The sequence below is a fragment of the Lissotriton vulgaris genome, chromosome 11 (assembly GCF_964263255.1).
Source record: "Lissotriton vulgaris chromosome 11, aLisVul1.2, whole genome shotgun sequence".
Lineage (NCBI taxonomy): Eukaryota > Metazoa > Chordata > Amphibia > Caudata > Salamandridae > Lissotriton > Lissotriton vulgaris.
The window spans coordinates 1,110,975,586-1,110,988,522 of record NC_141699.1 but is presented as its reverse complement, the minus strand read 5'-3'; the positions used below and the strand labels follow the sequence as shown (position 1 = coordinate 1,110,988,522).

Sequence of the window (12,937 nt, the reverse complement as noted above, 5' to 3'; positions counted from 1 at the left end):
CTGAGTCTCACACTGAGCAAGAGTCTAGACATACCTCACAATCTCCCATCCTTACTCATATTCAGTGCTTTGCCATGCCCCCCTGCTCAGTCACCTTTTTCTCAGCAGGAAAGCAAGACCCTAACCTGACCTCGTCATATCCACCTGGTAAACAGTCAACATGCTGAAGTATCAATCCCTTCCCAAACTAATTCATTCTGCTTGATAAATGTCTGGTCAATTTCCACAAGGACCACCAACATTGCACGCCCTTATGCCCCCTTGTAATTCTCAGCCATTACAGAAACACCCTAACAATGGGGTTGCACTCACAGACATACACACAGACTTACAGCCTGATTTAGATCTTGACGGGACTCCTGTCCTCCCTCCATGGCGGCCCAGTAAAGTACTCATTGAGTTGAGCACTGTCCCGGGCACACGTTGTGAGGATATTTCAAAGTTAGTACAATTACGTTCACGTATTAACAATGCGGAGGTCGACACCGGTGTACGTTTTTAGAAAAAGTGATTTATCACAAGGCAACGACTGTAATAAATCAAAACAACCAGCCAACTCCGCATTGGTAATACGTGAACATAATTGTACTAACTTTGAAATATCCTCACAATGTGTGTCCAGGACAGTGCTAATTTTACAGTGTGGATCTCTCGACTCACACACATCCGGGGGTTATAGGGTAAATCCCCCGACCTGGTAGCACTGTATTTACTCAGATACATATGAAACACTACGCACATCTGTTTGAGCGCCATTCTTCCTGTTTTACTAAAAACCCTAACTCTAGCCTATACTCCATTGAGTTGGCGGAGTCCCACCCGCTGTATTTAGATGTGTGCTGGCTGAACTGCCGTCTGTATCGACAGACTGTTTACCGTCGACGCAGCTGGCTAATAATACTCCGTCGACTTCAAGACGGCTGGGTTGCGCCGAGCTGATTTCGATTTCCCTGTTGTGATGAAATTGCCTAGCGGCGGTTTCCTGATGGAGTGAGACCCTGGTCTAGTGCAGACTGGTACGAACAACTTATTTTTGTGTCAATCCACATATGTTGTGTTTGCCTAAAAACATATGGAGGGTTTTGTGTAATGCCCCTTTTTGTTAAATATTGCATGCTGCATAAACAACCAACACACACTATTGAATGCATACCGACACTCCGACAGGCACCACAAGGACAACATCCACCACCACCACAAAAACAATATATTTTTTTAAGTGTCCATACAGGTGTGTTCAATTTACCATGATAAGTTGGAAAATGAACACTACTGCATTACAGATAAGGAAAAGTTTTATGTAAGAGCAATGCAAAAATACACAAGACTATAGCAATTGTCCACCCACGATTCATAGTAAGACATTTGTAGAAGCTGCTTATCTTATATCCTGGTGACAACGGAGTCTTTTGGCATTGTGGTGGATTCAGAGCTGCAAAGAAGGGACCGGGACGATGGGGTTCAATTTGTAAACAAAGGTGGAAAACGGGAAAAAATGTAAGATCGTACCTCTTTTCCTTCAATTCCACCAACTCAAAGGAGGAGATAGTCCCTCCACAGTTGCCTCAATGGAAAGCCAAATCAGGATTATCTCGGCAGTAATCTTGTTTCGACTCCCAACGACAGCCACTACTGCCTATGATGCTGCCGACATGGGTGAGAATTCCTGGCGGAGTTGGCGAGACTCTGGCTGTCTTTCACACTTAGACCCGCCAACATCTAAATAGAGTTGGAGCACCGCCAAGCAGACGGGCGGTGATTTCATGGAAAAAGTGAGGGCGGGACCATTACCACCAACATCTCAATCAGGCTTAAGTCATGTTCACCCTCATGTCATGTTCATCGGACAGCACGAAGGTGCCGGCCTCCTCCATGTGTCTGCCTGCCTCGCGGGACATCACAATCCTAGAGATGCGCCTGTCTTCTTCTAACGCAGATTCATCAACTATAGTTTTCACTCCAAGTTCCAAATTGTCATTTCCTTCTGCCTCCTTTGCGCTCTCTCACATCCTCCACCTGGTCTTTGAGGTCATGTTCACCCCATCTCCCTGCCGCATTGGGCGCTCAATCTTGGCACAATAAAAATAACATGTGATCCAAATAGTTTACTCCTCCTGCACTCAGCAAAACCCACTCCCTCCCATCTATTCTGTGACGTATCCCATTCCTTTCTTCTGTCACACACACACTGTGCACTCACCATAAGCACCTCTGATCATGTTGCTATCACCATGCCCATCACAACACTACCAAACCTCCCCAATTCCATCTGTACACCTCTCACCAAAGAGGAATTAATACTCCACTCACTGTCTATCTACCAGGCCCAGGCTCATCAAGAAATATTTCAACAACGGTGATGGATGTCCCGTCTGCCGTAATATAAATTCCATTATATCCTATGGGATTTATATTTCGGTGCAAAGGATATCCCCGATGTAGCGGTGTTGCCGATGTGTGTGAAGCTTCATGGTGTGGGGTATCCCCCCTTCGGGAGGAGGTCTGCAAGTGCTTCACTAGCTCTGTTGCTGCTTCTCTCCCACTGGCAGCTAAACGATGAGTGCCATTTGATGGTCACTGAATCTAGGGCACTATCAGTGTCTGGTGATTTTGATCAAAGGCAATTTGGATTCAGTGATTTTCCACTGCTGTCTAGAGGGTAACTGTTCAGGGCTGACCCAAGTGGGAGGTTAATTTGGATGTGTCCTAGACAAGTGCTTATTGCATCTGTCAGCTTCTCCTAGACGTCGGGCAATATACAGGATGATTACAAAATTGCTTGCAGATGTGCGTAACTAGTAGAATATGAATTTTATAGTGCTTTGAAGGGTTCTAATGGCACGCAGCCAACGTAATCTTCAGCACCACTTTGGTGTATCAAATTCTCTTGAAACACTCACTAGTTTGAAAATGCTGTGTTTCTTCTAGGCTTTGAAAATGGCGCACGCTGGCATCTCCCTGTCGGAGCAGGAGGCCTCCGTGGCTTCGCCCTTCACGTCCAAGACAGACAACATACAGTGTGTGGCGCAGCTGGTCAAGTAAGTTCACGCTCTGAGTTTTATGTTTATGTGGCTAGCACACAGGCACCGTTCCTGCCAGACATGGGACTAGCCCCTAACTGCCATTTTCAGTTTCTAATTTATTCCAGGCCTGTCTGGCTAGCCTAGCAGAGATTTTCACACTTTTAAATAATGCAGCAATGGCTCCCTTGCAGAGCTGTTCACGCTAAAAATATAGGGTCGGAAGACCACGAACAACCACAACCTTTTTTGTATTTTACATAATTACTAGGCCTTGGCAGTGAACTCTTGCGGAGTTTGCAGAGTTTTCCGCACTCTGCACTCCGAGGAGCATGAGGAATTCCAAAAAGCTCCATTCCGCTTTTTTCCTCACTTGCACTCGTCAACGTTAAGTTGGCGAGCGAGAAAAATCCAACGCTAGACCACCTCCCAGCATGATTTCTCAATGCGGGCGGTTGCGGATGGTCGCTACAGCTCACGTTGAAAAACCTTCCGTTCATGTTGAGGGAGCTGCCGCTCAAGAGGAACTTCAACTCGAGTGGCAAAAGAAGCAGCGCCCTCTTGTACTGCGCCTGGTGCAGTTTTCGCTGATTTCGCAGTGCGGGACAAACACACCGGTGCTAAAAATCTGCATGAAAGGCACAACCTGAGGCACTCCACCATTTGTGAAATTCTGCGTAGCGCGTGGAATTTTTTGCTCCCGCAGAACTCCGCAAACTCTGCCCAGGTCTAATTATTACGTTTATTTGGTGTAATTTCCTGAAATTCCGAATACACCCCTACATTCTTCGATTTTTCCCTAGTATTCTTAGTCAGGAAGATTGTACAATTTTGTTACTTTAACTTCCTTAAAGAAAGGGCCAACACCGTGAGCCCCGTTTTTATGCGGGTTAAGCAACAGTTTGCATATTTTTCTTTACATTGTGAATTACGTGATGTTCATGGAAACAAGATGGTTGCCCTCTTAAAATATTTTGGCAGAATTTGTGAACATTTGGAAGATCAGACCGGTTCTTTTCTTTTTCAAATTGTTCCTGTTGCCATGAATACTTGTGCAACTGCCAAAGAAAAGCCCTTTACTGTTTCGAGAGAAACAGCTCCAACATTATGAGTAACAGTAATCCAGTCATATTTTGTGCTCACTAATTTCGTAAACTTGCAAGAATGCTTTTGCGAATGCTTTTATCAGTATTTTCTTGGAAATAAAGTGGTAAACTAACACGAGTAAAGCATGGCAATGAGGATAAAATGTTTTACAATGCATTGTGCCGTGGTCTCCTGGACTTGCCGAATTCTGTGTATTCATATAACACACGCCAATCTAAAGTTGTGTTTTGTTTCTTTGTGACGCCAGAGAAGGACGTGCCGCGCTCGTGACGTCATTTTGCCTCTTCAGATATATGGTGCTGTACGGACTCATCATATACTCGGCCGTCCTCATCCTCTACTGGGTAAGTCTGAAATCAACACAACACTTTCATGCGCTATGAAACTATACATTCAATGTCAATATTCCGTCATCATTTCCATACATTGTAGGCCCTTTCATCACCAACATTGATCCCACACTGGTATATCAGCAGCGAGCGCTGACACATTGAGGTCGGTTCTCAGTAAGGAGTTTCATTGTATCTTCTGGAGGCGTCAGTCTTCAGGATCAAAAATAAAGTGTCCTGAGGAAGGATCAAAAACCAGAGACTGGTGTCGAATCGTGTTTGGATCCAGTCCTCTGACTATGACATGCCTCTAGAGGGCTGTGGGGTGGACTCATGGTCCTCTTTAACAAGAGCCGCTCAAATAAACGTACACTTACCTCCACTGTGCATTAGTCACCTTCTTCTGTAGATACACCCCCCTCCGGTGACCAGATCCATTGCTGGTACACCCATGATCCTCAGCTTTGAACACTCAACACCATCAAACACAAAGCGTATGGATCAGAGTTACTTCCACTCAGTGCCACCACATTACCATCCACCCCCCTTGAGCACTGAAGTCTCTTTCGATTGGGCACAGCCGGCAACACCCACAGCCTTCTTTCTGCATTGCAGGAAAAGTTCCCAACACAACAAATGTCTTCACTGGTCGAAACACTAAGAGAGAAATTTACTGAAATGTGAGGCAAGGCAGCGCAGCAAGCAAAAGTGCTGTTCCGCGCTGAACTGAAGGGAGAGTGAAAAACAGAGCCGAATGAATGAGAAGAGGCGCTGTTCTCCTCTCTCCATGCACTTGTGCCCTCTAGCCTGCCAGGTCTCAATGCACACATCTTTGCATCTTAGCAGCCAACATTCCAAAGCAAATCTTGATTTGTGTGGAAGGTAAATCCCAACGCAGCACTTTGTACTAACTTTGCAGTCCAAAAGATGTACTTTATCCAACAAATAAGAAGTTGTCTGATTGTTTCCTCAGAAGATCATCGTTAGTGCCCTTTGCCCATCTTCGTGTTTTTACTTGTAAGTCTTGACTGTTTCAACTTAGTTGGATTCCTCATACCTTTTCACATATAAGCCCTGAGTGGACCCTGCCACTCTTCATCACCCCATTCTAGCCTCATCCTATTCTTGTTAGCCAAAAGGCAGCCATTCAAAGAATAGTAGAGAAAACTGGTACTGTACCTTGAAAAACCTCACTGTCCACCCTGTATCCCATCATGCCTCACAGGTGACAGTTAGGTCAGGTCCTATCTACCAACTCTACTTTGGGGTTAAGTTTTGTAGAATGCGTCTTACCTGTTCTTTGTCCCTTATCAGTAGATGTGTTGATCCGATGGGCAGATATTGAGTGTATGTATCACTACAATCCCAGGAGTGACCTACGCTTCGTTCCACCTACAACCTTTCAGGATTCCAGGTGTGCAAAGACCGAGACTTTGGAACACCTTTGAACTCAACCTAGAAGATGAGCACATGAAGGCCAGGCTGCTCTGAACACTGAACCTTCCACACTCCCCTTTAGTCAAGTTTCTCTAAGAACAGGGGCAGTGAAGACAATTTGGGAAACGGTTACGGAGCCAGCACGACTCTGACCTTGAACTTCCCCGCATTCCGATATTACTGAATAGCAACACACCGCACCCTACAACACTACTTTTCAATAAATATATAAATACCATCCCTGCTGCACGGTTCCACCAACCCAACAACAAACCTGCATGTCTTTCTTTTGAATTGGTCACATATTCATTAATGTGTTTACAAGGCATGCCTTTCGAACGCGGCTGTACAATGAATGCGCCATTACCTCGCGTTCCATTACAATACAAGGCATTACAATGACTTGCTTTAGGGAGGTGCTGGAGTTTGGAATAGTATATTTTACCATACCAACTCCAGTCTGTGCAGCAGTAGGGAAGGCGTTGGATTTAAAATCCAGCACTAGGGCCCAGATTCATCAAACAAAAATCCGCTCGCAAAGGGGCAGATTCTCAGAATCTGCCCCTTTGCGAGCGGTATTTTGGCATTTGGGATGCATCATCCCAAATTCAAAAATTGCAATTTTAGAAATCGCTAAATTGCAATTAATTGCATTTAAGGAATCTCAAATTGAGATTCCTTAAATGCAATGCATAAAAGTTTTTAAAATAGCGAAATCGCTAATAGGGCACGCAAATTACCATGAAGTACAACTTCATGGTTATTTGCAAAAACTTTGAAAAATGCACTAATGTGCATTTTTCAAAGATTCATGTTACGCACACACATGCCCTAAGGGCATGTGTATGTGTACGCAACATATGTGCACATATCAATTTCAAGGGTGCAACAGGGTGTCCTTTGGACACCCCTGCACCCTTGAAATCGCAATCTCAATTTGCGAATCGCTAATTGCGATTAGCAAATTGAGATTGTCTTCCCATTCATTCCTATGGGCCTCTAGGCCCATATGAATGAATGGGGAGGTATTCCTTAATTGTGACTCGCAATTTGCGAGTCGCAATTAAGGAATTCTAAGAAATCGCTATTTTTTAAGTCATTTCTTGATGCATTCCATTTTGCAATTCCTTAATAGCGAATCGGTATTTTTCGCTATTAAGGAATCACAAATTGGGTTGTTGATGCATCTGGGGGTTAGTGCCCTAAAGCAAGTTGTTATAATGACTTGTGTTGTAATGAAACGTGTGATAATGACGCGTTCATTGTAATGCCTGTGTTGTAATGGGGGTGAGTTGTTCTGACAGCACCCTTTCTTTTTTACCTCGTGTGTGGCCTACCAGTGGCCACACACAAGGTGCCTGGTAAGGGCCAAAGCATGGGCACCCTGTATTCTAAAGACTTGTGTAACTGATTCGGGTGGGCAGACGTGGCCTTCAGCCTGGGCTGCTACTTATTAATATATATATATATAAGAGCCAAGGGAAGATATCCCTTATCTGACACTTGATGATGTCATGCATTAGTTTGGAATTAATGTCTTCTCACTCTCTGATATCAATCTTTACTTCTTTTAGCAACGGAATTTGTTCGGAAACTACCAGTTTCTCATCCAAGACCTGGCGATAACCCTTCCAGTCTTTCTAACAAGTACGTGAGCCTGCTTCAGACCTTCACAAAGCAAATGTTTGTAAATGTCTCATCTTTCAGTTGTCAAAAAAGACTGACTGGGTCAGTTTGTGTTTTTGTTACTCAAACCTCCTTGCACTCAATAACATAAGCCTTTATATTTGTAGATCACACTCACACCCAAGAGGTCTATGGTGCTGCATATCAGATGCTTATTTTTGCTCAAGACAGTGGCACTCATTTTACCAATGTTGCGAGGATAAAAGGCTGAGTGTAATCATGCTAAGAAGCACATTTCTTTACATAGCGCCACACTGCCTTTAGGACAGGTTCCCCCCACACAAGTAACTCCCTCGACACACATGTGTCCATGGCCTAGAGAGCGCTTATGAATCTGTCGTAGCTATAGTGCCTCAAGAATTTGAGGTTTTATCTGTATTGAAAAAGCACTTAGCAAGGTGGCCAAGAAAAACATACAGAATGACATTGTGGAAACCACCTGGCACTATTCCTGTAACCTGCTTGTCAGTGAGTGGTGTAAAGTGGGCTAGCAAGTGGCAACCATTCACAATTTTCACAACCGTTTTTCAACCATAAACACATATTAAGAATAGAAATTAGTTCTGGCAATATTGTGCTGGCTGCGCACAATAAGCAACCATCAAAACACTCATGAAGTGCACTAAACACTGCCTTGCATTAAGTTCAGTGTCAATGTCTCATTCTAAGGGTGCCCTGTTTTGTGCCCTGTGGCACATGTATGTGCAATACCTCAAATGCGGGCACAATAATACAGCCATTTACGAGAACATTGGGACCACAAAGACAGGTATGTGTACAGTAAATCAAATAGTTTAAACAATGGGTTTACCTTATAACCAGCATTCTTAAATGACAGAAAAGCCTGCACAGCAGCACACGACTGAGCATTAAAAAAAGCCTAGAGTAACACGTCTGTCAATAGTACCTTAAAGGTGTTCCTGAATCCCCCACTCCCAGACTCTGCACACCACACTTCAACGATGGAGCCTTAAACGTGTGTTATTTGCTTTGCATAAATAGTCTGCACGCTGATGTAAGTTCTATACCTCCTGCAGCCTGGGGGCCCTTCACTGGCACTAAGAGGTCCCATCTGCTTTGCACCATCTTTTTACCTATCATTCCTGTGCACTCATTCCTACCACCCATGCACTCAGTGTAAGCCACCAGCACCCGCATGTGCACACAATTATAGCAGGGTTCTGCAAAGTCGGTCCTGGAGGGCCGGATCCATGCCAGATTTTTAGCAGATCCTCATTTAGATAAATGTAGTTATCTTAAAAATCTGGCATGGATCCGGCCCTCCAGGACCGACTTTGGAGAAGCCTGAATTATAGAATCGACACAGCCCCATTATCATATCCAATCAACATTTATTATGGACCCAGGGAAGGTACAAGTTGTGGAGGGTGTTTCTCTCCATGCTCCAGGGCCCCACTGTCCCCCCCACAACAGGCCAGACCATGTCTACAGTTTGCACAAAATGTCCCTTTATATCGACATTAGGCTCCAGTGCGCCCTCAACATCACGTGTCACCTCACATACCTATGCACCCTAGACTCCAGTGCGCCCTCAACATCACGTGTCACCTCACGTACCTATGCACCCTAGGCTCCAGTGTGCCCTCAACATCAATTGGCACCTCACGTACCTATGCACCCTAGGCTCCAGTGCGCCCTCAACATCACGTGTCACCTCACGTACCTATGCACCCTAGGCTCCAGTGCGCCCTCAACATCACGTGTCACCTCACGTACCTATGCACCCTAGGCTCCAGTGTGCCCTCAACATCACGTGTCACCTCACGTACCTATGCACCCTAGGCTCCAGTGTGCCCTCAACATCAATTGGCACCTCACGTACCTATGCACCCTAGGCTCCAGTGCACCCTCAACATCACGTGTCACCTCACGTACCTATGCACCCTAGGCTCCAGTGCGCCCTCAACATCACGTGTCACCTCACATACCTATGCACCCTAGGCTCCAGTGTGCTCCCCCACATTAGGTCCCACCACAGTTAAAGTCTGCACACGTTGTTCCTCTCTATGCACCTTACGTCCAACCTTATGTACAATATGTACACAATGTTCCTCTCCATGCATCATACAGTTAATGTTACCCTGTATGCCCTTAAAGCGCCAATGTAGCCTCCTGCATTAGGTCTCACCACATGTACAGTCTGCAAACCATGTTTCTCTCTATGCACTTTGGTCTCCTGTGCAGCCTCCCACATCACGTCCCACCACAAGTGCAACTTGCACTCAGTGTTCCTCTCTATGCACCTTAGCTTCAAGTGTGAGCCCTGCCCCATGAGGTCTCAACATGTATACAGCCTGTGGACTCTCTACGCTCCTTAGTCCCCAGTGCTCCCTCCCACATCAGGTGCCACTAAAGGTACAGGTTGGAAACTATATTAAGTAAGACTTGTCCAGCCGGACAGAGGTCAAATTTTTACTTTAGAGAGGAAATGTTTTGAAAAGATAACTTCAACAATTCTATAGAGAAGGGCACAAGCCTGTACCCAAACATGTACAGATTGTCATAGTGAGAAAGGTAGGTAGAGAATAGAGCAGAGTTTTTAGGCAAAAGCTGTTGTTTTCTGTAGATATTGTCATAACAGAAATTACAATAACACCATTACTAGGTTAACACAGTAATTTATACATTTCACAGTATATGGTGTTTAAGTGTCAACGGCGTTTCGATCCCACTTAAAGAATCACAGGGATCATCATCAGGACTGAATAATGTCTAAATATTGAAAGCCATGATAGCTATGAGAGACAGCCTGCGCACGGTGGGTGCCGGCCAGGTACAGAGCGTTGAGTGTAGGATCACTACCGGAACAGCAGGTGTTGCGTTCCCATTTTTATGGGGAAACAATTTCCGATTGGACCGGGGATCAATCTCCCCGTGTTCGGTTGAAAAGATCAATCACGGACACGCCAGCGGTTTGCTCGGTCGTGTCGGGAAGGAGCCTTTACGATGGGCTGCGGTCGCTTCCCTGGCCGATGCATTCTGCAGCACCCATAGAAAGAGGAACATGCCTCGCAGGATTGTGTTTGTGCAGGAAGATGCCCCTTCCTGCACAAACACAATCCTGCATGCAACGCAGACACCCTTGCACCATGGTGCAAGCATGCCTATGTTGGTGCTCGGCAGCCCATTGTGCGCCAGTGCAGGGGGGAAAGTCAAGAAATCCCCGTATTTCATAAATACGTTGTATTCCTGCCCTTTCACATTGGCGTCGGCAGCACAGCAAGAAGACTTACGGCGCTGCCCTACGCCAATTCCTCATAAACGAGGCCCTCAGTTTGCACACAATATTCCTCCATGCGCCTTATGTTCCAGAATGTTCCTCCGGGACAATAGATTGTTTGTTGCCATCCACTTGAAGAGGGATGTGGGCTGTTCCAGGTATTTTTGCATGAATTATATCTGTGGTGGAACTTGCTCAGCATAAATCTAGTTTATTGCAATGAAACACTGTATGCGATATAAGTGACCCAATCAATATTGGGCCGGATTTATCAAAGTTTTGTATCACTGTAGTGCCACGCAAGGTGACGCAACGGTGATGAAATCCTAGAAGAGATCTACCAAGCCACGCAGGACCACCTTGAGTGGCCGTCCATGGCTTAGTAAGCATGGAGTATCGCAAGGCAGTGCAAAACACAGCCTTGCGTCACTCTACATGGTGGAGGTGTTTCAAGGGTGGACCATGGGTGTTCCCATGCATCCACTCATGGATTCTGAAGAAGTTCAATTTTTACGAGCACTGGTCGACCCTGGAATGCATGAGAATTGGTTGCGTTTTTACCAGAGGTGCAACAAGGAGAAACATTTCTCCTTGCTGTTCCTCTTACTAAGTGTTCTGCATCCTGCACCACACTTAGCAAGAGAAACATGCCTCTAACTATTGCCTTTGTGCAGGAAGGTGCCCCTTCCTGCGCAAAAACAATCCTGCCTGTAACCTGGGCATCATTGACCCATGGTGCAAGGGTGCCTGCATTGGTGCTAGGCTGCTAATGTTGCGCCAGTGCAGACAGAGGACAGGAATGCACTGTATCTTGATAGAAGTGGTGCAATCCTGCCCTCTCTCTTTCACGCAGCGCTGCACGCCGTCTTTCTGCGCTGCTTGGAAGTTTGATCAATCTGGCACATTGTGTACAGTAGTGGGTCCAGAGGTGAAGGAAAGTGAGAGGCTTCTGAGCCTCAAAGGACACAAGTTAAAATGTTTGCTTGGCTGACTCAGTATTAATTCTAATTTGAGTACTATTGCCAAAGTAACACTAACACCTAATATTTATTGGATCGGTAGATTGCCAAGTTGTAGTTCATTTAAGATAAATATACTATATAAGTCGTTATCAAACTTGTTTCAGTGTGTTTTTTAACTGATTTACATATGATTTTCTACCATATTCATTATTTAATTAAAGCATGTTTCTTGTTTCAGTGAGCTTGAATCCGCCGGCCACCAGACTGGCCAGGTATAGACCGCCGACACATCTGTGCTCTCCTCCCATCCTCGTCTCGGTGGTGTTCAACATGTGCTTCAGTTTAGCCGTGATGATCTACGGCTTCTTCATGGTACAGCGGCAGGCGTGGTACAGTGAGGCCGACGTGGACAGGTAAACAGGCAATCTGCAGAGGAGTTCAAACATTCAGGAAACAACTCGGTTTATTGAGGACCACTGCTCAAGACTGACATTCCCACAGAAAACCAAAAAAGGCTTTGTATTGTTGACATGGAAGTGAATCTTGTGTCCTTATTAGATTCTGTAGGTAAGGTCTCACATGTGTAAGTTAGGTAGAATCAAAGCCATACACTGCAGAGGACCTGGCTCTTCCAAGCTCTCTGTGAATCCCAATATCTTTCAATTTGAACTATGGTACCATTGTTTCTAGGTCCCTCACACGAGCTGGCCAAAGGGAGGCATAGGGCCCCTCGGGACCTCACACTCTCATTTACAGGGAGCAGATTATGGACCAGCCCCACACTGCTTGGATGTTTTGGGGTTGGGTGAGAGTAACTTTTGCCTTCCTCATCAATACATGAGTCTGGCGATCAGAGATGGCATGTGTGCCTGCATGAGTTAGCACATTAAAGCCAGAGCTTTATGGCTTTTCCGATGCTTGTTTTGCTCAGTATAACACAATTTTCTCAATTTTCCAACACAAAGAAAGTCTCTACGCAGGTACCACCGCTAAACTCCAGAAGAAACTACAACGAATCCAAAACGCCTCAGCCAGGCTCATATTAGACATCCCACGCAACGAACACATCTCTGGTCACCTTAAAGACCTCCACTGGCTACCCGTCAATAAGAGAATCACTTTCCGACTGCTTACCCACGCACACAAATCACTCTA

At 45.4% G+C, this 12,937-nt stretch overlaps 1 protein-coding gene across 1 annotated transcript in view; it reads left to right on the top strand.

Moving 5' to 3' along the window:
- Nucleotides 1-12,937, top strand: part of LOC147684260 (putative cation-transporting ATPase 13A4) — a 190,033-nt gene that overhangs the window by 159,289 nt on the left and 17,807 nt on the right. Inside the window, exons 22-25 of the mRNA XM_086944971.1 lie at nucleotides 2,929-3,038; nucleotides 4,375-4,471; nucleotides 7,468-7,540; nucleotides 12,021-12,195. Of these exons, the coding sequence (XP_086801097.1) occupies nucleotides 2,929-3,038; nucleotides 4,375-4,471; nucleotides 7,468-7,540; nucleotides 12,021-12,195 (455 nt within the window). The remainder of the gene's footprint in view (nucleotides 1-2,928; nucleotides 3,039-4,374; nucleotides 4,472-7,467; nucleotides 7,541-12,020; nucleotides 12,196-12,937) is intronic.